This window comes from Myripristis murdjan, chromosome 2, assembly GCF_902150065.1.
Source record: "Myripristis murdjan chromosome 2, fMyrMur1.1, whole genome shotgun sequence".
NCBI classification, from domain to species: Eukaryota; Metazoa; Chordata; class Actinopteri; order Holocentriformes; family Holocentridae; genus Myripristis; species Myripristis murdjan.
The window spans coordinates 19793061-19819888 of NC_043981.1; the positions used below are offsets into that span (position 1 = coordinate 19793061).

General features: G+C 40.4%; 1 protein-coding gene across 1 annotated transcript; it reads left to right on the forward strand.

Annotated features, from left to right (window-relative positions):
• Nucleotides 1-3705: 3705 nt before the first annotated feature.
• Nucleotides 3706-26828, forward strand: LOC115370771 (NGFI-A-binding protein 1). Its single transcript, XM_030067935.1, has 8 exons — nt 3706-3928; nt 11182-11975; nt 13077-13210; nt 15154-15205; nt 17106-17225; nt 19128-19293; nt 22122-22259; nt 23422-26828. Exons 2-8 carry the CDS (start codon nt 11184-11186, stop codon nt 23496-23498), a joined length of 1479 nt encoding a protein of 492 aa, XP_029923795.1. The 5' UTR covers nt 3706-3928; nt 11182-11183; the 3' UTR covers nt 23499-26828.

Here is a 26828-nt window from a genome sequence, read left to right on the forward strand (position 1 = left end):
CAGCTGGGGGCAAACTGTGAAATCACAGTTAAATATTTGCATGCTGACCTGCTTCTGTTGACAGAGTTTGACTCAGGTGTTTCCGGGCCTGAGGTCACATGACGGGGTCACATGACCACCTGTCAGCGCTGTGTGTGTCACTCAGCAGCCCTCACTATTTCCTAACGTCAGCTCAGCTCGCCGCTTTTTGGATAAGCTGGCAGAACCGAAACCTAAAAAGTCGTTTATTAGCCAAATTGTAACCTTAACCCCTGACATTAAACCACAGGTGGAAGTAACTGATTACTTTTCCTCATGTTACTGTAACTGAGTAACTTTTTGTGTACTTGTACTTATCTGAGTATTTTTTAAAGCCAGTCATTTCTGTCAGTAGTTTTGTTCTTCACAGATGCATTACAGAGAACAGATGATCAGTGACAGACTGTGGAGCCTTTCACAATAAAAGCTCAGTCAACACACAGGAGAGGAGAAACGCTTCTTCGGTATGAGTCAGTTGAGTCTACAGGGTCCTCACTTCAGTTTGGCGTAATGCCCCTTTAAAATAATGTAGTTTCAATTGTGTTTTCTCATCTTTCTATAACTGCTTGGATAAATATGTGCATCTGTAACACAGAGATAACTTCACATAAACATGTGTACATCGTACAAACAGAGAATATTCATAAACAAAGACTTTCCTCAAAAAAATATACACACAAACACATTTAAAAAAAAAAAAAAAAAACACTAATCCACATTTATCATATCTGTACATCTGTCATAGAGAAATACCCACATGGCCTTAAAACATGCAGGAAATGTTCACATTTTACAGACGCAAACAGACACAAATATCATGTTAACAAACGGATACATTTGCACAAAATAAATAAAAATAAAATAATAAATTAATATATAATAGATAACTAAATAAAAACAAAATTACCATAAAATTAGCACCAAAAATGAAATTACTAATACTTGCACACAAACAATTAAAAGAAAATATCTATAATTATCAGAATTAATTAACAAGAAAATTACCGTAAAATGACCCATCAAGAAATGGCTTAAAAACTTACCAAAACAATTTGAAAAAAAAAAAAATTAACAAATTTATTTTTTAAATTTCCTCACCAAAATAAAATAAAATAAAATTAGGTAGGATTTGTTCAGAGGGTGAAACAAATGTATTTATTTAAAATAATAATAAATTATTTTCAAAATGACTCAGATCAGAGACTCAGAGGGTTCCGGGTTCAGGGTGCACTGAGTTCAGGGGGGATTTAAGGGAAAACTAAGGGTTTATAAGATCAGAGAGAACATGAAAACATTAAAGCGGCATCGTGACAGCCGTGCATGTCGATTAAGACCCGATCGATTATCGGCTCTGATCGGTCATGGTCGGTAACAGTGAGGTGCGCTGGGTTTCGGAGCGCGCGCTGTGCAGCAGAGCGGGATTATCAATATTTATAAAGAAGAAGAAGAGAAGAGAGCAAACTCTCTCTCTCTTTTTCTCCCCCCCCACTCAGTCTTTCTCTCTCTCTCTCTCTCTCTCTCTCTCTCTCTCTCTCTCTCTCTCTCGGGCTCGTGGGTGTTCAACCTGTGTTTGGTATTCCGTGCAGAAAGCCTCCCACGCCCCGTGCGTCCGCCCACGCGCGGATTTGCGTCACGCAGGGAGCCGCGTGGGCGAGAGAGAGAGCGGCTCTGTGGCAACCGCGGAATATCCCTGCCGCGTCAAGGCGCGCGCACCCAGCACCGCGCGCACAGGAAGCGCCCTCCAAAATAAAACTAGATAAAACAGAACACAAAATAAAACCTGGAATGAATTGTGAAATGAAATAAATAAAAATGAAATAAGATCAAATAAAATAAAACAAACATGTAATTAAACTAGGTAAAACAGAAAATAAAACATGAAATGAATAAAATATGTAGATAAAATGAAATGAAATGAAAAATAAAGTAAAACAAAACAAAAACTTAAGTTAAATGAAATTAAAGTAAAAATTTAAATTAACTAACTTAAAATAAAAATAATAATAAATAAAAATAAAAAAAAAAATTAAATAAAATCAAAATCAAATAAATTTTACCTGGGGAAGGGGAGAAAATTTTATTTGATTCCTTTGTTTCTTCTTTATTTTATTATTATTATTGTTGTCATTTATTGATTGATTTACTTTTTGGGGGGTTAGTGTTAGAGCTTAGAAAAACACTGTAAGAGACAAACTGTGTAAAAGAAGAGAGTGCAGAGGTTAAAATAAAATGGCCTGTCCTAGCCGTCCATTCTGAAAAGTGAACCATGCTGGAAGTGCAGGACAGCCGTTCCAACGTGGAGTTTAAACCTGCAGCTGCTGGAATTAACAGATTATAATTTCTTCTGTGCAGCGTTTTCATGTCTGCACGGTCTGAACATTAACAAACTGTATCAGTGTGCTGCATCATGCGGGCTGGGGGCCTGTGGTGCATGTTTTACAGATTATGAAAGACTGTGCATGTTCTATTTTCATCTTATCATTAACTTCCAAACGTTTCCAAAAACAGCTGTGAGGCTCCAGTGAGAAACGATGAAACGGAATGAGGTGTCACTTTAACCAGGTGAAAATGCAGCGTGTGCATCAGATACACGAAACAACCACAACAGAACAACTGCTCTCTCATTTGATTCATTTCATAAGTCAGTAAAAATTAAAGTTTACTTACTGATGTAAACATAATAGATTTTATCTATTTATTTACAAAGTCTAGTTACTTATTACCCTGGCCTGTTTAATTACTTACTTATTTATTTATTTATTTATTTATTTATTTGCTTATTTATTTATTTACATACTTATTTATTTATTAATTTACTTATTTATTTATGAATTTATTTTTTAAATTTATTTACTTATTTACTTATGCACTTACCTTCTTGTTTATTTATTTACTTATTTATTTATTTACGAACTTACTTACTTATATGTTTATTCACTTACTTAGACATTTATGTACTTATGTACTTACCTGCTTATTCATTTACGTACTTACGTACTTACTTAGTCATATTTTTTATTTACTTACTTACTCATTTATGTACTTATGTACTTACTTACGTATTTATGTACTAAAAATTCTTAGTTATTTATTTGTTTATTTTCTGACTTACTAACTTCTTTACTGTGGTACTGACTGACTTACCTCTCTCCGTCTCTGCTGTTTGTGTGTTTGAGGCTGCACGGCGGGACATTTTGGAAAAAACACGGGGACATTTTTATTTCTCGAGTTGCTTCGAGAGGCTTTTATGTTTTTGAAATCTGCGACCGGAAATTGCTCGCGCTGGTGGCGCGCGACTTGACGGCGGTGGAGCCTGCAGGGGAGTGGAGAGACTGGGAGAGGACTGAAACACTCACACACACACACACACACACACACACACACACACACACACACACACACACATACTTACACACGCACACATTCACACACGCTGACACACGCTGACACTCACTCACACACACATAACACACACCACACACACACATTCACACAGTGAGTGACACACACGCACACAGCGGACGACGCACGCAGCTTCGCTATCTTTAATTTCAGCGTTTTGTTTTTTCTCTCCGCGAGAAGAAAAAGAAAAAGTTTCCAGACAGAGAGACAGAGAGAGAGAGAGAGAGAGAGAGAGAGAGAGAGGAGCGTCGCGCGTTGGAGCGAGCGCACTTTGGATTTTCTTTTTTGTCCTGGACATTATTCTGACTCCTCCATTTCTCTCCCTGTGTTTTTTTATTTTTATTTTTTATTTTTAATTAAATTTAAATTGCCCATCCGGCCCCGTGGATCTGGACTCGCTCTCCTCCTCCAGGGCTGTGCACACACCGGCAGCCGGGCTCTGCTCTCCCCGGTAAACAGTGAAGAAGAAGCGGACCAGGGCGGACCGAAGGGGGCCACAAGTCTCCAGGTAGGCCTGCTCCCTCTCGCTGCAAACACCGTGGCATTAGTGCTGAGAGGCGGCCGACACCCTTTGTCTGTGCTGCCGCTTTCTCCTCAGCTCCAGTCGCCCTGTGGCAGCCTGCAAACAGCAGCGCACAACTACACAACTTACTGCCAGAATAACAGCAAATTACTGAATAATCCACAACGCTGCTCAGCGCCTATAGGAATGTTACAGGAATATAACAGCGGCACTATAGGAGCTGTCAGAGAAACTCACTGCTCATCTCTGTACGGATATTAGAGCAATATTATAGAGGATAAAACACCATCAAGAGCAAAATCACGCATTAAATTCAGCATCCTAGAGCACCATAAGCAAATTTTAAGTCTGTGTGGAATATTAAAGCAATACTACAGGAGATAGAATAGCACAATTATCATATAAACTCATAGTAGGTGCACTGCAAATCTTTATGGATATTATAGCGACATTATACAAGGCGATACAAATACCATAAAGAGCAAGATCACACATTAAACTCCACATCTTAGAGCACTGTGAGCATGTTGTAAGTCTCTGTCGGGATATTAAAGCAATACTATAGGATGTGTAAGGCGCAAAATGTCACTGTAAAGTCATAATAGGGCGCCACCGGCGCACTGTGAGGTCTCTATAGGAATATTACAGCAAGATTACACAAGAAATAACGAGATAAAGAGCAAAACGCCACGATAAACTTAATGTCCTAGAGCGCTGTAAGCACATTATCAGTCTCTGTAGGGATATCAAAGCAATGTTATAGCATGTATAAAGCGTAAAATGTCACTGTGAAGTCATAACAGAGGAATATTAGGAGCGTTATACCAATATTACAGAGGAAATAATAAGATAAAGAGCAAAATGTGACAATAAGCTTAACATCCCAGAGCACTGTAAGCACATTATAAGACTCCACAGGGATATTATAGCTGTATTCTAGGAGATTATAAGCCATGGAAAGGGCAAATGTCAGTCTAAAGTCGCAATTTAGTCCAAAATATATAATATAGACACAATATTATAAGAATATTATAGGAATAACACTGATGTTTCTTTTATTGTCTTATTTTTGTCTCTTTTAATGATTATTTTCAGCAATAATTATGCTTTAAAATGTGTTTGTTTTAGTGAGTTGTGTGTTGCAAGGGGTTTTCAAGGACCCCAAGGACCCCCCCTAAAGCACACACACATACACACACACACACACACACACACACACACACACACACACACACACACACGCCCCACTTGCTTTATATTGTATTGAAGCCTGGGATTAACAGTAATCAATCTCACATGATGTCAAATTAGTCAAATTAGGATGATTCATAATTATGCCATTAAATTAGAGTGGAATAAGACCGTTGCTCATTCGGCTGGGGGAAGCCCTGCTGCATGCCGCCTCACCTGGAAAAGTACACAACTGTGTGTGTGTGTGTGTGTGTGTGTGTGTGTGTGTGTGTGTGTGTGTCCATGCCAGTGCACGCCTCGCTTCACTTCTCCAGGTGAAAGGCTGAACTGGCTAAACTCGCTTTTCTTTTCTTTTCTTTTCTTTTCTACGTGCAGCTCTGCAAACAGGACCTCAATTAAGGCCTGCATTCACAACCAGCTATTACACCCAACACACACACACACACGTACACACACAAATACACACACACTTATACACATCCACCCTCCTCCTCCTCACACACACGCACATCTGCTGTGATAAAACTGGAGTACGATGCAAGGCTGTGTGATTTCTATTTGCACAAAGCCAAGCACCAATCAAATCAAAGGAGAACAGGAGATATTTTTCCCTCTCGATGACGATGCAGCGATATTCTTCCCTATTATGGACAGTGTGTGTTTGTGTGTGTGTGTGTGTGTGTGTGTTCAGTGTGTGTGTGTCAGCAGTGGAGGCGCATGGTTCAGTGCTAACGAAGCTAACGCTCTGCATCCAGCAGGCAGAGATGCCAAACATGCACTCGGTGATGCCGAGGATGAAGTGTTTGTCCTCATTTAATCTGCAGTTCAAGGGGAAATTCAATGGGTTCCTGTTGAAAGGGGCTAAACGAGACATCCAGTGGTACAGACCTCATGTCTCCAGCATGTTCAGATCAGAAGTTATCAAGGTTTATGTGTCAAATATTCTGAATATTTTGGCAGGTCTTAGGTTAACTGAGGGTCCTCTAAGTTTTTGGGCTCAGACGATGTTTACCTCCTGATTCAATACGATCACGATACTTGGGCGGATTCGATATGTATTGCGATTCTAGAAGTATTGCGCTCTGATGTTACGATTTATCGTGATTTTTCTTTTTTTTTAATCCTCCTCTAGTTTGTGTCTGTAAAGTTTGATGAGGCTGTGATTCTCCTAGAGGTCACTAGAGGTCATTCCAGTTTGACAAAAGTCTCTGCCTGCAGTGAAATGGCTGCTATGGGGGCCAACATCATCACACAGGAATCAAATGTGGCTCATTGAATCCACAAGAGTCTCAGCTTTCCAGTCAAAGCCAACTGATGCAGCTCCAAGACTGTTTAGGCCCCAGTCTGCACACACACACCATTTTACAACAGGCCACAAGAACACATGTGGACTGCAGGCTTTGGGGCCCAAACTGCATGGGATTAGCAGAAGGTGGGCGTGTCTGCAGAGGGCGGAGCCGTGGCTGCCCAGAGAACCCATTTTCATTCACACAGCTGGAGGTCAGAGGTCAAGGGAGCCCGCTGGAAATCACAACTTAAGATTTTCCATTAAACAAAATTTAGCCAAACTTTGCAGAGATATTTAGCCTCCATGCAGACAATCAAGCATGACATGATTGATACTGATGCATTCCTTTGGCCGTCTAGTCTCATATGATACCAATCATTAATGTAAATCAAATCAGAAATTTAAAAAAAATTAAAGTCATAAAAAAAGAATCACAAAACTTAAATGACTCGATTTTATCCCTCAGCCCTGCTCGGTTTGGTTGTGAATCTTGAGGAAAACTTTGGACCAGGAGTCAATTTTGCCGACAACAGCGATGACAAAACACGAAAACGAAACAAAAATGAAAAAAACAGTGACGAAAATATTGTGATATTTTCATCAGCAAAGGAACTTTTAATTTGCAAACCAGCGGACAGCTCAGATCTTAACAGTGCTAGCTGGACGTTAGCAACAACACACACCAGGACAAACCAGCAGTCTTCAGTTTAGCATAACAACAAAAGTCTGCGTCAGGCAGAAAATACCAGAAGCTGTGATGAGGACCGCAGTGCCATCGATGTAAACAACACAAACAAAATCATTTAAAGAGAAAATTACAGGAAAAACGAGAAAAATGAGTCACACTAACACCACTGTAGTTTTTGATGAGTAAAATTAGCAAAATTCAAATGACTAAAACATGATTGAAAACAAAACGCCTTGTAGTAGCAGAAGTATTAGCAGTAGTTGCAACAGTTGCAGTAGTAATAGTTGTAGTAGTAGTAGTAGTAGCAGCAGTAGCAGTAGTTGTAGTATTGGCAGTAGTTGCTTAGTTGTAGGTGTATTTGCAGTAGTTATCTATGGAGTATTAGCAATAGTATTAGCAGTAGTTGTAGCAGTAGTATTAGCAGTAGTTGTTGGTGTAGTATTAGTGGTAGCATTAACAGTAACTAGCAGTAGTATTAGCAGTAGTTGTAGCTGTAGTATTAGCAGTAGTATTAGCAGTAGATGTAGCTGCAGTATCAGTAATAGTAATTGTTTTATCAGCAATAGTAGTTGTAGTATTTGCAGTTGTAGTTGTTAGTTCTAGTTGTTATAGTATTTGCAGTAGTAGTATAAACAGTAGTGGTTGTAGTATCTACAGTTGTACCTGTAGTATCATCAGTTTTAGTTGTATTATCAGCAGTAGTCATTGTAGTATTAGCAGTATTTGTTTTATCAGCAGTAGTAGCTGTAGTATCAGCAGTATTAGTTGTTTTATCTGTCAGTTGTAGTATTTGCAGTTGCAGTTGTTAGTTACAGTACTGTCAGTTGTAGTATTGGCAGTGGTAATGTCAGTTATATTTGTTAGCTGTAGTATTTGCAGTTGCAGTATTGTCAGTTGTAGCTGATGTAGTACTGTCAGTGGTAATGTCAGTTGTAGTTGTCAGTTGTAGTATTTGCAGTTGTAGTATTGTCAGTTGTTTTATTTTTTTATTCATTTATCCTTTATTTTACCAGGAAGGTCCCATTGAGAAACAATGTCTCTTCTTCCAGGGAGTCCTGGAGTCAGTGGTACTGCTGTCAGCTTTAATGTCAGTTGCAGTACTTTCAGTGGTATTGTCAGTTTTAGTATTTGCAGTTGCAGTACTATCAGTTGTAGTATTTGCAGTTGTAGTTGTCAGTTGTAGCTGTCAGTTGTAGTATTTGCAGTTGTAGTTGTAAGCTGCAGTATTGTCAGTGGTAATGTCAGTTGTAGTTGTCAGTTGTAGTATTTGCAGTTGTAGTATTGTCAGTTGTTTTATTTTTTATTCATTTATCCTTTATTTTACCAAGAAGGTCCCATTGAGAAACAATGTCTCTTCTTCCAGGGAGTCCTGGAGTCAGTGGTACTGCTGTCAGCTTTAATGTCAGTTGCAGTACTTTCAGTGGTCGTGTCAGTTGTAGTATTTGCAGTTGCAATACTGTCAGTTGTAGTATTTGCAGTTGCAGTACTTTCAGTGGTCGTGTCAGTTGTAGTATTTGCAGTTGCAATACTGTCAGTTGTAGTATTTGCAGTTGTAGTTGTCAGTTGTAGCCATTAGTTGTAGTATTTGCAGTTGCAGTATTGTCAGTGGTGATGTCAGTTGTAGTATTTGCAGTTGTAGTTGTCAGTTGTAGCTGTCAGTGGTAGTGTCAGTTGTAGTTGTTAGTTGTAGTATTTGTAGTTGCAGTACTGTCAGTGGTAATGTCAGTTGTAGCCATTAGTTGTAGTATTTGTAGTTGTAGTACTGTCAGTGGTAGTGTCAGTTGTAGTTGTTAGTTGTAGTATTTGCAGTTGCAGTACTGTCAGTGGTAATGTCAGTTGTAGCTGTTAGTTGTAGTATTTGCAGTTGCAGTACTGTCAGTGGTAGTGTCAGTGCCGGTGCTGTGTGTGGCTGCTCCACATGTGAGGATCATGGAGGAGGTGCAGGCGAGGTGGCGGCGGCGCCTGCAGCCGCTCCGCTCGGCGTCTCCCAGGCTCCTCGGCGTCTCCCAGGCTCCTCGGCGAGCCGGGCCGGCCAGCGGCTCGCCGGCCTATTCTGGGCGAGCCGAGCCCACCACCTACACATCCTGCAGGGGTGGAGAGAGGCATGTGGTCCTCCCAGCAGCCTGGCCTGCTGACTGCCACTCCTCTGTCAGCCGGCCTCCGCAGGGCCTCACATGCTCGCAGGAGGGGCAAGCCGAGGCCCGCGGCCCGGACGCGGGCCTCCTCCCTGCTGCCGCGCGGTCGCCGGGGCAGAAAATGACACTTTACTTACATTTCAATTATCTTATCTTATCTTATGTTTGTTTCACCTCATCTGGCATGGCAGTGTGGTCCCAAACAGAGTCACTGTGTTCAGCAGCCACACACACACACACGCTGCAGCAGAACACACACACACACACACACACACACTGCAGCAGAACACACACACAGGCCAAACACAGGGAGTGTGTAAGAGCACAAACACGTATCAGTCAGAACACACACATTCATTCATATCTCTGTGACTCGCCTCTTTCCAGGGTTGGGAGTTCAATTCCCACTTGTGCCCTTCAAGCCACTGTCATTTATTTTATTTCCTGTTGATCGAGGCGCACAGCCCGAGTCTGAGCTGAGGCTGCCAGGCTAATATTCACCACACACAGTAATTTATATGTTGTAATGGATTAATAATGATAGAAATAATAATTTTCATAGCTATGTGTTTTTAAATGCAGAATACAGGGAGGAACATCTAACAAGGAGAGACCAAATTTAGATTTAGAGGTCTAATTTCAAATTTTTAAATGTTTTATATATATATATATATATATATATATATATATATATATATATATATATATATATATATATAATTTATTTTAATTTAATGCAGTATTTATAAAATTTTAATTGAATTAAACTATGTTTTATTCTTTTAAAAAAATAACATTTATTTTTCTTTATTTTATTTATTTTAATATTTTCTGCAATGTAATTTGATCTTAATTTTATTTTTCATTTAATTTTTTTTCTTTAATAGTGACCAGACAAAGTAATTAATACATTGTAATATATTAATAATAATAATTTTCACAGCCATGTTTCTGTTGCTGTTTTGGATGCAGAATACATGCTGAAACCTCCAACAAGGAGAGACCAAATTTGATTAGAGGTTTAATTTCTTAATCATTTTTTATGTTATTTTATTACAACAATGCACTGTATTTTAATTCAGTGTTTGATTTTTTATTTTAATTTAGTCTATTTCATTATGTTATTTAAGTTTACTTTATTTTATTTATTATTTCAATATTTTATTTATTTTTACTTTATTTTATTTATTATTTCAATATTTTATTTAATTTTACTTATTAATTTAATTTAATTTAATTTTATTTTATTTTATTATTTATTTTTTTCAGTCTCTGTCCCACTCTTTTCTGTTGGGTGTCGCCAAATGGAAGTTTCCACTCACGTTCTGTCCAATCAGCCGTCAGACTGAACCGCCATGGGTTCATATGTCAGCCAATCAGGAGCCTCGCTGAGACAGAGACATTGAGCTGGGATTTGATTGGCCCATGCTCAGCTCAGGTGGTCAGCAGGCAGGTGATTGGTTCACTGCTGACCGCCCAAACACACCAGCGCTGACCAGAGAGTCATCTTTATTTATTATAAATAAATAAGCTGACATTTACCCTCAGTGCTCCCTTTAAATCAGATTTCAAGGCCTTTAAAATAGAAACATCAGGCCTTGAAAGTCATGAAATAGTTTTAAATTTTAAATTACGTGGTTTTAATTTGATCTTGTTCCATTTCCATTCCATAATGTACACAAACCAAAATATCTTTTAATATGACATTCACTTCCTGGGGCCTCACCAGGGCCTCACAAGGGCCTCATGAGGGCCGACCTTGGGGTCCAGAACATGTGATCTAGTTACTGACCCACCATGTGTCCAGAGCAGCTGTTTCTGCTGACCTGCAGCAGATGTAACCCCTGGCGATAAGAGCATTATTATGTTGTGCTGTGTTCTATAATCATGAGCCCTCCAGGCTGCCGTACAGACCCTGTGGCCGTGTCTCTTGCAGGTATGGCGGCGGTGTTGCCGAGAACGCTGGGCGAGCTGCAGCTCTACCGGATCCTGCAGCGGGCCAACCTGCTCTACTACTACGAGGCCTTCATCCAGCAGGGCGGCGACGACGTGCAGCAGCTGTGCGAGGCCGGCGAGGAGGAGTTCCTGGAGATCATGGCGCTGGTGGGCATGGCCAGCAAGCCGCTGCACGTGCGCCGGCTGCAGAAGGCGCTGCGCGACTGGGTCACCAACCCGGCGCTCTTCAACCAGCCGCTCACCTCGCTGCCCGTCTGCAGCATCCCCGTCTACAAGCTGCCCGAGGGCTCGCCCACGCTGCTGGGCGCCCAGGACCGCGCCGCCAGCGTCAAGATGCCCAAGGCGGTGGCGGCGTGCTCGGAGCCCGGGAAGCTGGACGTGGCGCGGGACAAAGTGTCGGCCGGCTCGCCCCTGCAGGGCGGCAGCGAGGCTCGCTTCTGGTCGGGCCACAGCAACGACAGCGAGCAGAGCCTGTCGCCCTCCGACCTGGGCTCGCCCTCCTCGCCCCGCGACGGCCTGGAGGCCCTGGACGCCGCCGCCGTGCAGTCGGTGCTGGAGTGCGTGGACAGGATGGCGCCCGGCCTCCCTAAGAGCGACCCGGCCGAGGTGAAGGAGCAGCTGAAGACCAACAAGAAGCTGGCCAAGATGATCGGACACATCTTCGACATGAGCGACGACGACCCGCGCAGGGAGGAGGAGATCCGCAAGTACAGCGCCATCTACGGGCGCTTCGACTCCAAGAGGCGGGACGGGAAACACCTGACGCTGCACGAGGTGAGGCGCCGCTGTGACGTCACAGCGAGATCTGAGGCTAACACACTGTAAAAAATAAAGTTATGCAAACTGCCAGTCTGCTTTAAATGGAGTTAAATGGAGTTAAAAAGCAAACAGATTCAGTTTTTCAACATTTTAATATTTTAATTCTGGCCTCATAACTGCTGATTGTTTTTCTCAACACTCCTTCACTTCATATCTGGGCTGGAAAACGACTCAATATGAGGAAATTTATTATTCATTTAATTCATAATGTGATGAAATAATGACATCAATTCAAACACAATTCTGTCAATTTTGACAAACAAGCTCAAATTAAGTAAATCTCTTAGTGAATATTATTTGAAATTTACAGCTTCATTGGCGTTTATATTCCCAGGCAGCTCAGTCATTTTGATTATTTAACATGACTTTACAAATTGCAAACATCATCGTGCACCGAAATGAAAATATTTTCATGATGCTGATTTGCACATCTGCTCTGTAACCCTTTGAATCCTCTGCAGGTTCACTTGATTTCTCTCAAAAGAATGAGAGAAAATGGGGTGAAGGATAAATTGGCAAAAAATTAGCTGAAAAATAGCAAGAAATTAGGAAAAAGTACAAAAAAGTTTTTAAAAAAATCATAAAATTAGCAATAAAATAAAATAAAATAACATAAAATTAAAAGTTGAAAGGTTACAAAACAAATCAAGAAAATTAGAAAACAAAATACCAGAAAATTAGTAAAATATAACAAAAAACCACAAGCAAAAAAAATTATGAGAAAATATTACAAGAAAACAATTTATAATCTGATGACAATAAAACAACATGAAATGACAATAAAGAATTTTAAAAAATTACCAAAAATTACCCCCAAACAACTACAACACAAAACAAATAAAGTGAGCGTTGTTAAGGGTTTGGATGAAATAAAACTTCTGGAAGTAAAATATAAATAATAAGATAAAATAAAATTGATTTATAGTCGGCTGTCAGGTTGTAAACGTGTGCAGCAGTTTTCTCTTCCAAGCCAACAGGAGTTTTCCCTGTAAAGCTGAGGCTCACCTGGTGTGTGTGTGTGTGTGTGTGTGCGTGTGTGTGTGTGTGTGTGTGCAGCTGACGGTGAACGAGGCGGCGGCTCAGCTCTGCATGCGGGACGTGGCTCTGCTGACCCGGCGGGACGAGCTGTTCGGACTCGCCCGCCAGATTTCCAGAGAAGTCACCTACAAGTACACGTACCGCACCAGCAAGTAAGAACCAGACACACACACACACACACACACACACACACACACTCTGTTCTGCCATGTTTTCCCTCCAGAACGTTCCTCTGCTCTCCTCCCAGAGCGAGCAGTGGGGTTTCAGAGCTGCCACATCACTCCTCCTCCCTTTCCTCCAGCCGCTGGTTTCCATTCATTCCACTACGATATGAACATGAACTTTCAGAGCCTTCACACTTTCTTCACTCCAGTTTTCCATCAGCGGAATAAAGTCCTCCACATGAGTTTTCCTAAAAGCAGCAGCACTGTTGGCTTTTCAGGACTTTTTCACACTGAAACGCTCCCTCCTCCTCCTCCACCAGGGAAAATAGTCCCTAAGTGGGAAACGTTTTGCTTTCCACAGCCGATTATCAGCTGTGTGGTTTCTGAATGTTGAGGACTTTATTCGCCACACAAGCAGAACATTATAAGGCGGCTGCTTCAACCACAAACTCACACATTTAATCACATGGTGAGAAATCTTTAGTTTGAAGTGTAGCGTTGTTTTATTATTATTTCTGCACAATTAGTCCAACAGCCTCAGTGTTTACTGAGTTTATATCAATGATATAAAAGAGTTAATATTAATATTATATCCATATGGTGATTTAAGAATAGATATCATCTGGGATTTTGGATATTGTAATATAAATGTTGTCTTTTCTAGATATTAAAGGCTGTGAGTGAAGATGTGCAGTTTTCAGATCTAAATAGAACTTCAGATGTTGTGTATTATTTTCCTGTAACCTGCTCAAATCCACATTAAGTATTGTTTATCAAAAATCTCAAAAATGTGTAAATATGACGTAAAAGCACCAGCAGTCGTCCCTCTAATGTCGCCACAATATCGATATCAAGGTGTCCAGTCAAAAACGTTGTGTTTTCAGACACAAGAGCTGGAACCTCAGCTAGCTAACTGCAGCACTCTGTGTTTGTTAGCATGAAAAAGTGATTTTCCTCTGAAACACAAATTTATTCTCATGACTCTGACATTTTGCCCGAGCTGTCATTACCAGCCAACAGAAATTACAGTCATTAAAAATGTTGCACCGTTTCCTCAAATGTCAGGTCAGCAGAATATTTACTGTCATTATCATATCATTTCACTTCATGTTCAAACATTTTCCACCAATACTGTAACTGAGGAGGTTTTTTATTATTATTTGTACAACCACCTCTCAAAAACTGTGACAGACTGAGTTTTGTTTAAATTTGCGAGCCATAAAAAAAAACTTGGACAAAAAGTTGATTTTTGTGTTTTAAATCATCTCTGGTTTCCAGATTTGCTTTGGTTCCAAACTTTTATTTGTTTAACCAAACTATCAACATGTGCATATACTTTTTAAAAATTTGTGAGGCACACATTTTTATATTACGTATAATTCTGTTTGAGCAACTGACCCAGTTTCTCCTCAGGGATCAATAAAGTAATTTTATGATTCTGAAAGATTTGAAGCCTTGTGGAGTGAAAATTGAGTTGTTGTTTTTTTTTCTTGTGCAGATAAAAAGAATTTTGTTTAAATAGATTTTGTTAATTTTTTTCTAAAATTGCAATAAAAAAAAACTTTCAAAAAACAGTTTCGAAAACTGACAAACTGAATTTTGTTTAAATTTGAAAGTTATAAAAAACTTAAACTTGGACAAGAAGTTGCATTTTAAAGTTGCATATTGAAAGCGCAAGTTGAGTTTTATTATACAAACGTGGCTTTTTCTTTTTTCTTTTTTTTTTTTTCCTTTGCAGACAAAATGAGTTCTGTTTAAATTTGTGAGCCATAAAAAAAACTTGCATTTTGCATATTAAAAACATCTTTCTACAAAGTTTTTAACCATTTTAACTATTAACGTGTGGAAGACTTGAGGGAGTTTGGAGTGAACTCTGGTTTGTGTCATTCAAACTGTCTGATGTGTTTTATAATTTAATTTTTTCCTGGCAGATCTCGCTGCGGCGACAGAGACGAGCCCTCACCTAAACGGATTAAAACAGAGGTGAGTCCAGGTGAACCCGTCAGATTAAAAGCAGCTCACTGGGATATTAATGTTTGTTTCTCTCACTTGAATTAAATTTCCGTTGTGTTTTGACTCCTGGAGAGATTTAGATTTATCAGTTTGATGCTTCATGGAAAACACATCCTGCAGTTTGACTCCGAGTGGTGAGCTTTGGAAAAAAAAACACTGCAGAAATTATGATTTGCAGGTCAATTAAGTGCATTTTAACTGTTTGGAGTGTTTGTGCCAGCTGTAGTCAGACACTGCAAAATAAATAAAATAAAATAAAATAAATTATTAATTAATGTAACAAAAATTAAAATTCAAAATTCAAAAAGAGAAAATTATTAAAAAATTATCAACAAACTAGGAAAGAAATATCCAACTGTATTTATAGTTATTGTAATTATATATTTAAAACTATGTTACTGAAAAAAGTTTTTAATTAATTAATTTATGTATATTTTTGGCTGATTTTGAGGTCACTTTCTTGCTTTTTAATGTTCAGGATTTTTTTGTTACTTAATTTCAGGTTGTTTTCTTGTTTGTTTCTGTTTTTTTTCTTTTCTTTTTACAAATTTTCTGGTCATTTTCTTTTTTGGTTTTTATTGATTTTTTGCTCTGAAATCAGATGAATCTGCCCAAAGGCTTAAGGTTCTCTGGCGCTGACCTCTGACCTCTGATCCTTCACTTCCGGTTGGTCTCAGTCGTGTTGAGCGAGGCTCTGAAGCCAAGTGTGTGTGTGTGTGTGTGTGTGTGTGTGTGTGTGTGTGTGTCTCCCGGCGCTCCTCTCAATGCCTCCTCTCAGCTCGCGCTCAGCTGATTGGAAACACGTGTGGCCGCCGGTTCTGCTGGGAGCCGCAAAGCCTGCTGGGAGCTGCGGGCCGACACGCACCTGCTCTCCTAAAGGGGAATTCCACCCAAAATTCCCTGTGAAGTCTCTGCTGTGCTCTGCAGGAGCAGCAGAGCAGCAGAGCCTCCAGTCGCTCCTCTGAGCTTCAACTTCCTGACATCAGAGGAGAAAGTTCAGACCAAGAGACACAGAGAGAGGAATCAGTCACACAGACTGAATCAATAAAAAAACAATCTAATAAACAAACTAAATCAATAAAAAAACAATCTAATAAACAAACTAAACCAATAAAAATATCTAATAAACAAACTAAGTTAATTAAAAATTGAATGAACCAATTAAATCAATAAAAAACTCTAATAAACAAACAAAGTCAATTAACAATGTAATAAACCAGTTAAGTCAGTAAAAAAAATTAAGAAACATTTTAATTCAATAAAAAGAATCTAATCAGCATAGTAAATCGATACATAAAAAAATCTATCAATAAACACTAATGTTAATATTATCATTAGTGTTATTATTGGTTATTATTATTATTAGTGTTATTATTAGTATTACTGTTTTGTTTTTATATTTATAGATGGATACATAAATAAAGTAAGTGAGTAAGCAAATAAATAAATAAATAAGTAATACGTCAGCATTTAAATAAATTAAAACAAATAAGACTGAAATGTAGAAGAGATAAAAGACAAATCAATATAAAAATAATTATAATAATAAAAAAATTAAATTAAAATTGAAGACAAACGGGCCAAATGTGCAAAAGCAAGCAAGCAAACAAACAAATAAATAAATAAATACATAATACATAAATGAAATGAAAAAACAAACAGACATGCGAGCTTCCTTTGTCTTGGTTTGAAAAAAAAGGTCAATAAAAAAAAATCGATAAATCAGTTCCTCATCGACTCTTTAAGTTTGATTTTCAGAGCGACCATCAGTCTGACACATGTTTGTGTGTGTGTGTGTGTGTGTGTGTGTGTGTGTGTGTGTGTGTGTGTGTGTGTGTGTGTGTGTGCGCGTGTGTGTGTGTGCGTGCAGGAGAACTTCTTTGACATCCAGGAGGCGCTGCAGGCCATCCACATGCGTCAGGAGATGCTGAGGGAGCAGCTGGCCTGCGCCAAGTCCAAGGGCGAGGAGACGGTGGGACGCAACCTGCAGGTGAGCCGCCGCCCATCACCGATCAATACTGGTAGACCAGTGTGTGTGTGTGTGTGTGTGTGTGTGTGTGTGAGTGTGTGTGTGTGTGTGTGTGTGTGTGTGTGTGTGTGTGTGTTTGGTTTGTAAACACCACATTCAAAGTTGGTCCCGCCTCCCTGGCCATGCAAACCACCCGTAGCCAGTTTTCCTCTCCTAGGATGGCAACAGAATTTAACTCCATCGCCATCCTAGGGAAAAAAAATCACTTGGCCTGTCGGCACCGCCCCGTCCAACCGGAAATGGGCCCACGTGGCGTCGCTCTTCATCCTCCTCCTCCCCCTCGGTGCTCACTCAGACGCTAATTTGATTTAAGAAAGAGGTGCAGAGTCTGTGTGTCATTCGTTTTTCAAAATAAAACCAAAACCCAAAAAACGCCTCTTGTGTTGGATGAAAAAAAGAAAATGGAACGTTTGTGTTTGTTATCCATTTTTTTCAGTTTTGATTTGAGCACAAAATCAGAAATGGGAAAAACAGCCACTAACAAATATTGAAAATAATATTTTGTTTTTGTTTTTATTTTGAAAAACGAATGAACAAATGATATTATCCAGAACTAAAAAAAAACCAAAAAAAAAAACGGAGGCTCTCGTCCAATCACAGCGCGGCTTTGTGACCAGGAACAGCCAATGGGATGAAGCAGAACCTGAAGATGTCTTTTTGATGTTGAAACACACACAGGCTGTGTGTATGTGTGTGTGTGTGTGTGTGTGTGTCTGTGTGTGTGTGTGTGTGCGCTGGCTGTTTCCTAATTAGCCTGGAGAGGAGGAGGAGAGCTTTACAATAACTCATTACCCGCAAACACTCGTTAACTGTGTGTGTGTGTGTGTGTGTGTGTGTGTGTGTGTGTGTGTGTGTGTGTGTGTGTTGCCACAGTTACCATTCCACTGTGATTTTTAAGATTTTGCTCCTGTACCTGATTTTTTTTTTCAGTGAATCTTTTCCATATCCAATATCCATCCATTGTAAATTGATCAGTATTGATTTTTCAGAGCCGATCAAGGAAACTGATAATCAATATTTAATTCAGTATAAACTGCAGTGTCAAAAATTTACAGTTCGCAACACAAACACGTTCCTTCCTTTGATTAAAAAAAAGTTTATTTATTATTATATATTATCCCTCACCTCCCTCTCTGTGGTCTGCAGCTGCTGCGTTCACAAACGAGCCGACTCTTTTGAACGATCAGATCCATCTGAACAAATCGATTCTTCTGAATGATCTGATCATTTTGAACGATCAGAGCATCTGAACAATCTGATTTTTGTCAACGTGCTGATTCCTCTGAACGATCCAATTCTTTTGGACGATCAGAAACGTTTGTACAATCAGCTTCTCTTCAGCGATCTGATTCTTTTGAACAGCTCTTTGATTTGAGCGATGGGAGCTGAGTCGCTGCAGCTGCAGTTATCCACTCCCCTTAACCTGAGGTGTCACGATGCCCACCTGCATTCTGGGAGGACCCGCCCATTCCCGCTTCTTTATTATTTATTATTGATTATTTATTATTGATGTGGATCATCAGCTTCCAAAGTCGTCGTGGACTTTCCTCTGGGCTCCACGCAAAAACAGCAACAATAAAAACAAGCAACAGCAAATAAGAAGCAAACTCCTGGACTAACCCCTTCCTGCTTACCTGGAAAATCCTCCATTATAACAGCAGCCCACCAAGGTGTGACACACCTGGCTGTTAAAGGCATGTTACACCCAAAACACAGCCGTGATCAACGCAGAGAGTCAGTACAACCCCAAAACGAGAGACACCCTGCCATGTGATCACGCTTTAATAAAGTGTGTGTGTATGTATGTGTGTGTGTGTGTGTGTGTGTGTGTGTGTGTGTGTGTGTGCGTGTGTGTGTGTGCAGATGCAGCTGGAGCGTCTGCTGGCCCGGCAGATGGAGATCCTGCAGGACGCCGCCGTGCAGGAGCGTCTGCAGGCGCTCGACTGGAGGATCCCGCCCGCCGCCTTAAAGTACCTCAGCGACACCCAGAGCACCAACGGAGCCGCCGCCGACAGCCGGGACACACAGGGTGAGGGGGGCGCGCACACACACACACACACACACACACACACACTACAGCGTTAACACACACCTGACTGATAACTGCTAACACGACTGCGATTCATGAGCTGTCGATACGCGAGGAGGCGGGCGCGACCGCAACCCGCCATGTTTACTTTTATTAATATGAAAACAAAATACTGAGGACAAAAAAATGAATCTAATAACTAATATCTGTCAGTTTTATTTTTCCATTTTTTCCATTTTGCTCATTTTTGGAGAATTTCGATTTTTTTTTTTTTTTTTTTTTTTTTTTTTTTTTTTTTACAAATTTCTTGCTAATTTCTTGGTTAATTCCTGCTGTATTAGTTTGTTGGCATAATGGTATAAATTTAAAGCTAACATTTGCAAAAAAACAAAAAACAAAAAAACAAAAAACAAACAGATTTCAACCCATTTTTTGCCGTATTTTTTTATTCTTTGTTTAAAGATTTTAAAACTGAAGACGGAGATTTTTTTACAGTGAAGATTTCAGATTTCTGTGTCCAATCTCAAAGAATCAGATTAGATTTGTGACCCTGAATATTTGTGGGTACAGAAAAATAAAAAAATAAAGCTAAAGGTAAGGGAAAATTTAAGGGGAAATCAGGATGTGATGCATTTACACAGGGACTTTTTTAAAAAATATTAATAATAAACTGCAAACGGCGTGGACGGTGTGTGTTTACCACAAAATGCATCACCACTGGAAGCCTGTGTGTGTGTGTGTGTGTGTGTGTGTGTGTGTGTGTGTGTGTGTGTGTGTGTGTGTGTGTGTGCTCCTCTCCTCTGGATGGCAACAACACCTTTGGGTGCTGATTCTCCCTCCACACCCGGCGCTGCTGGCAGCTGTCACGTTTTTTTTTTCCTGTTTTTTTTTTTCTTCTTCATCTCCGTTTTCCAGCTCCCACTTCTCAGAAAGAGAGGGGGAAGAAGGAGAAGGAGAAGAAGAAGAAGGGAGAAAAAAAAAGGCATCATTATTCAGGCTCTTCCTTCTCCTCCGGGCCTCATCTCATTTTCATCCTCTCCTCCCTCACCCACTCCCGACAGCTCATTATATCGCTGTTCCCACAATTCCCACAATGCACCTGTAATTATCACGCCCACGCCTGTTTACCTCCAGCCAGTTGCCCGGAGGGGGGCGTCTCTCTCTCTCTCTCTCTCTCTCTCTCTCTCTCTCTCTCTCTCTCTCTGTCACTCTCTCTCGCTCTACTTTTTTTCCACATCTTTTTCCTCCTCCTCCTCTCCTTCTCCTTCTTTCTTTCTCTCTCACTCTCTCTCCCTGTCTCTGTCTCTCTCTCTCTCTCTCTCTCTCTCTCTCTCTCTCACTTCACTTCACTGTGTTTTATTGGCATCGGTGTTCAAAGATAACAACGTTGCCAAAGCTTCATTTACACTTCGTAATTGAAAAAACAATCGCAGCTTCTTTTTTTCTTCTCTTTCTCTCTCTCTCTCTCTCTCTCTCTCTCTCTCTCTTTCTCTCCACTCAGCTTCTCTGTGCCGTGTTTCATTATCAGCTGCCAAACCTTTGCCACCAATCAATAACGATCAGTAATGGCCGATTAGAAAATGTCGAATAAAATGAGAAAAACAGCAGGAAAATTTTAAAGTTAAAATAAAGAAAAAAAAGAAATGAAGGGAAAAATGAAGCAGAGAGAAAATACTGAAACATCTCTCTCTCTCTCTCTCTCTCTCTCTCTCTCTCTCTCGTTTCTCGTGTGGAAACAAATGCAAAGCAGCTATTATGAGCTTCCTATTCAGAGTGAAGGCGAGGTGTGTGTGTGTGTGTGTGTGTGTGTGTGTGTGCACCTTCACGTCGGCTGTAAAGGGAATAAAAGACAAACACAAAGCTTAACAATTGGCAGCTTAACTCCATTTCACAATACACACACACACACGCACACACACACACACACACACACTGCTGCAGCTGGGTTTATTGAACATGTAAATTGACACTTTAGTGTGAAGCTGATCAGCTGATCCAGTTTGATTAAAGGCGGTTTGTTTGACTGATTGATTATAATCAATACTTCACTGGATGTCGGTGCCTTTTAATCTGAAGTGATTCCACTGAGACGTTTTCATCATCAGACTCCACTCATGTGCATTCAGATGTGTATGAGTAGTATTTGTAGTATTAGTATTAGTAGAAGCAGTAGTAGAAATAGTTTTCCAGGTTTTTTGATTTTCCTGTCATGATCTGAAGATTTTCCACCTGGACAGGAATATAATTCAGATTTTTTTGTTTACATTAAGACGGATCATTTTAAAGCCATAAGAATAAGCTGTAAGTATAAGCCTTTAAAAAGCTGAGCAGCATCTGTCTCAGCCTCTGGCCTGACGTGACGAGACGGGACGGGCCGAGGCGGAGCTCCGGCCGGGAGTCTCTCTGCGAGCGGAGCCTCGTGTCTCTGCTGCGCTGGTTCTGTTAGCGGAGGAAGAGAAACTGGTTTGTGACCAGAAGGTCATCGGTTCGTTAGGAAAACGTAGGCGGCGAGAGTGGATGACTAATGCTTTCCGCATCCTCATGTCACCCTGCCAGGGAACCCATGAGCAAGTCACTGAAGTGGCCTGCAATGTTAGATGATGAGAAGAATGTGGTGATAATTTGATTTTAGTGTTGGATTCCTTTTCTTAAATATATATTGAAAGGTTCATATGTCTGTGCTTTATTATCTTTTTTATTATCCCTTTAATGTTGTGTTGTTTAACTGCACTGCATGTGATTGGCTGCAGTGTGTGTGAACCCGGTGAGATGGAAATGATGCCGTCATGCTCACGTGTTGTTTCCGTGTTTGTGTTCCTGTCCTCTAGACGACCGACCAATCAACCTGCGGGTCGTCAGTCAGACCATGCAGGAGGGCGAGCTCCCATTGGGCAAGCAGCTAGCCAATGAGCTGAAGCGTCATCACAACCACAACAACACAGACGAGACCAAAACACCAGCAACAGGTGGGTGATGCTTCACTGTGCACGACGGTGACGGGCGCAGTGACGCCCCCTTGTGTCGGTCGCTCATACCTGCTGAGCACAGGAAAAGACTCCTGCTAACACCAGCAAGCAAATGCAAACTGATATCAGCCAGTAGCTAAATTAACAGTTTTAATAAAAAGACAAATTTAAGCATTCATTCAATATGTAACATAAATGACATGCGGTCTGTGGCTGTTTGTACGGCGTGTGCAGCTAAAAGGCGGCTCTGCACTGAAATGGGGAACATTTAGCTGGATTTTTTACCCACAACTCACAGTGAGCAAGCAGGCAGAGGCCTCACTGCCTTGCTCAAGAACACTTCAGCAGCACACGTGGCTACTGATGTGCTTTTACAGGAATTCAACCTGAAACCTTTCAGTTGCAGTTTGTAGATCGTTTGCAGGCTGTTTCTCAGATTTTGGTTGAAATTTGAAAATGATTCATTGAAGTTTTCTAACTGAGTGACGTCGGTGTAGCTGTTTGTGTTTAACTATGGTGAGGTGACAAATATTCTTCATATTTATTTTAGATATTTATGAACAGGAATAGAATACTCTACTTGTACACTTTTTTCTCTTCTTGTCCTGATGTGTCATTTTGATCTAGATTTCCTATTTTAATGTCGATTTTGCACATCAATTTTTAATTTAATTCTGTAATGAATCGGAATGATACTCTTGGTGGTTGGTGCAGCTGATAATCTAATAACTACAGCTGTGTGCAACTGATCATCCCAAATGTATTAAAAAGACTCACAAAATGATTTACAATTTTCATAAATATTTCTGGATAAGAAATGAAATGCAATGTAAGATAATGTAATAACATCTTTAGATTGATATTTGTAATATTGCAGTATTATGACTTGGGATGTTTTTCCTGCGGGCTGCTGTAATGCACTGATACGTTAACGTTATGTTTATTAATAAGTAGGAGTGTATCTGTATTGCCAGTTTTAAGATGCTGTTATATGTCCTGTTGTGATGTTAACAGGTTTTTAATATATTTTCAACCCTTCAAGGGAAACATTTCAATGCATTTCGACCAGTCAGAGCGGCCGTGCAGCAGTAAATACTTGATTAATATCTTAATGAAGCTGTATGCTGATGATACTGCCCTTTATCTTTATCCTCGCCTGCAGAAAACGGCACGTCGCAGCGGGCGTCCGGCAACGCAGACAAGAAGACCATCAAATCAGAGCCGGAAGATTCCACATAGTGCCTCCTGCCACCCGACCGCCCCCAGCACCCCCCCACTCTGTTCTACTCACACTTGACAGTATGCAGTTATTACCCATCAATAGATACTAAGCAAGCACAGCCACAGTAGAGCCTTAACAACCAATGTTGCCTCATGAATAGCATTTATTTTTCTTTATTTTCTTTTTTTTGTTTTGTTTTGTTTTATTTTGTTTTTAAAGGTATTTGCCAAAGCACCTAGAGAGCAGGGTGAGAATCCGAACGGGGCGACAACCTTGAAGCTCTGCAGGTCTTTGTCTGTTGATTAATTGTACACTTTAAGATGTACGTGTAATTTAAAAGTGATCCGTTTAAAACATTTGTATACTTTTTACCTCTGCCTGGGTGTTATTTTTGTTGCTTTCGTTGGACAGCCGGGTTGTAGGCTGTGATGCCGGGGGCTGAATCTTAACTCAAGAGGTAGATTCAGGGACGGGACACGAGCGAAATTTCGCCGTAGGTATTTTAGGTGAGCAGACATGCCAGCATCCGTCGGCGGCGCCTGTTGGCCACGCTGACACGTTTCCTCACTGTGGCAAGTCGAGCATCTTGATTCTGGTAACTCTTTCTGTGGGTAATTTATCGCCCAAGGTTCGACTGATAAGGGTTTTTGAACACCAGTGCTAATATTTTTAGACTGAAACTGGGCAAGTATTTGGTGCAGATACTTCATATTTTCAATTTCTTCCATTTGCATTTTAAGATATTTAGTTTTCAGTGTTTACCAGAGGAAGTGATTGCCCATTGATGCTTTATATGAGCACCCATAAGACTTTATAGATACAACTTAAAATAAACTATATGTATAAGCATTTTCTGAATTTGTGTAAGTAGTTACCTACAACCTTAAAATCTCAAAGGTAGACAGAAGAACAGTCATAATGCACTCGAGACGTGACACACATAGAAAGTGTTGCTGTTTTCGAGTTCTGATTCAGACCAAGAAAGCAATTTATCTGAACTGCAAGCCACAGCGGTGTCGCAGATCTCTCAAGCCATTTTCGACACCTCCTAATCTATTGAAATTTTGACTTTAATAAAACACAAAATACTGCTTGCTTTCCTTACGAAATTGAAGTAGCGTGCAAGCGCTATCCAAAGATTGATCAGCGTTTGGCCGGTGGCTTGTAGTCATTTCTCCAACGGTCGACCCGCATCTGAACCTGCGCCGTCCTCCAAAATCTGAGTGTCTGTGTTTGTACTGTAATCTGTAACGCTGTCGTCATCAGTCGGCTGCACAAAAAGGGGAACGTGAGGAAATACTCAGAGTCAAGTACTGTAGGGAGTTATGGAGTTATGATTCAGCCCTCAAGTGGACTTGTTTTTTTGTTGTTCAGTTCAGATGGGAAACCAGGAGAGGTGGAGCTCACCCTCCCCTCCCTGCTCTTGTCTTGTGTATATTTATGGGAGGTAATTTAAATGGAGGATGTATAGGAGCTGTTTGGGACTAACAGCAGGGGACCTCTGTCATTCGTTTTGGCAAGATGGCCGGGCTGGCACGCCAGAGGCCGCGGTAATTGGTTCGTTTCACTTTGTAATTTAGCAAATCACTGCTGTTGGACCCAAAAACTGCGTATCTGCAAAATGTGTGTATTTCAGGAATGAAGAAAAGGACTGCTTATGTTGCCTGTTTCTGACATGATCCGACAAGGTTTGAACAGGTTTCAGAGGTCACACCGTTCACTCAGCATACATACACGACCCTGAAGACTTGACGATGATGACAGAGAAAGGGGAAGAAAAAAGACGGCAGATACGTGGTTTTTCCCACAACAGCAGCCAAAAAAAGCAAAATTCCTGTTTCGCGCTGTTGGTGGAACAGCAGCCTGGGGTCTGTAAATAGTACCATGATAACAAATAGTGCTAGCCTAATCTCTCAACCAGGGTTTTTTTCTTTGTCAAGTGTAACTTTGCTGTAGATTTTGGTGTCAATACAGTGTTTATGTATGTAGAGCAAAAAAAGAAAAAAGAATTCTTAAGTGTCATTGAGAAAAAAATACAACAGTGTGAAAGTGTCTGGTATATCAAAAAAAAAAATGCTTTACAAGATGATAATGTTGATTAGCCTTAGCTCTTAACAGTGTTTAATCCACGTGTGATGGCCATCAGTGCATATTTCAAAGATGTGTTTTGCTGTTTAGAGGTAGATACATAACGGATTTAAGTGTTCGCTGTGTTTTTCCGTGTTCGCCACACTGTGTAAATACGTCTGTTTGCTCTGTAGGTCCAAGATGATGATAATGTCCAGACAATTTGGTCTAGCTCTCCTTCTCCCTGCTCGCTGCAGATAGTTTAGTCTCACTCACCGTAACGACAGACCAATGCAATATTTATGTAAGTAATAAGTCTATTTGCATACTGTATGGATCAGTCATTTTATTTGTCATGTGCTCAATGACTGTTGTCTGTCACCGGCGGCGGGGCGGGAAATCAGCACCAAGCCACCAGCCGAGCGTTACGTCAACACGGTTTCATGAAATTTCACGAAATGAGCAAAAAAAAAAATCTGATTATGGAGATTATGGACAGAGACGAGTAAACTGAAGCTGGATTTTGTGACATTTTCAGCTGTTGGTCACATGAAAAGGTTAGCCGTTAGCTTAGCTTCTTCATTTTCATGGCATGACAGCTCCAAAATAAACCAACGGCAACAAAGAGGATTATCACAATATTAAAAACAAGTCCCAGTGCCCATTTTTTGTGTAATTACATTTATTTGTAAGTATCATCAGATGGTTTCTTCCTGGCGTAAGGTTACCATGTGGAAGTTTCCTGCAGACGCTACCTGCCGGATCTACTTTCCAGTTCAAATCGGCAAATAACAAGAAAAGAGACGTTTACTTTCCTTTAAAAAATGGGAACCGGGACTCGTTGTTGTTCATGGTGTCATAATCCTGTGTGTTGGTTTCTGTGCTAAGAGTGTTATTTTATTTTGAAGGCTGTTTTGCTGTGGAAGTGAATGGAGAGATGCAAATCCAGTGCTGTGGATTAGCAGTTAACGGGGACATTTCACCACCATGTGGAACCTGGATGTAATCATGGTTACCAAAAAATACCTAAAAATAAGCACAGCACTCTCTTCAGGACAGTACATCACTGGTTACCACATTAAAACCACAGGAGACCAGTGTGAGCTTGTGTTGGGAAGGCATTTCTGAAAGGTCTCAGTTGCATTTTAAGATCTTGTGCTCGTTTCATGAAATTTCCTGAGATTTGGAGCTGTGTTGAAATTGTTAAAAAAAAAAAAAAATCTAGCCGGCTTGTGTAAATCACCAAAGCGCTGGTGGGTTTTGGAAGATGCCGTGAGTTT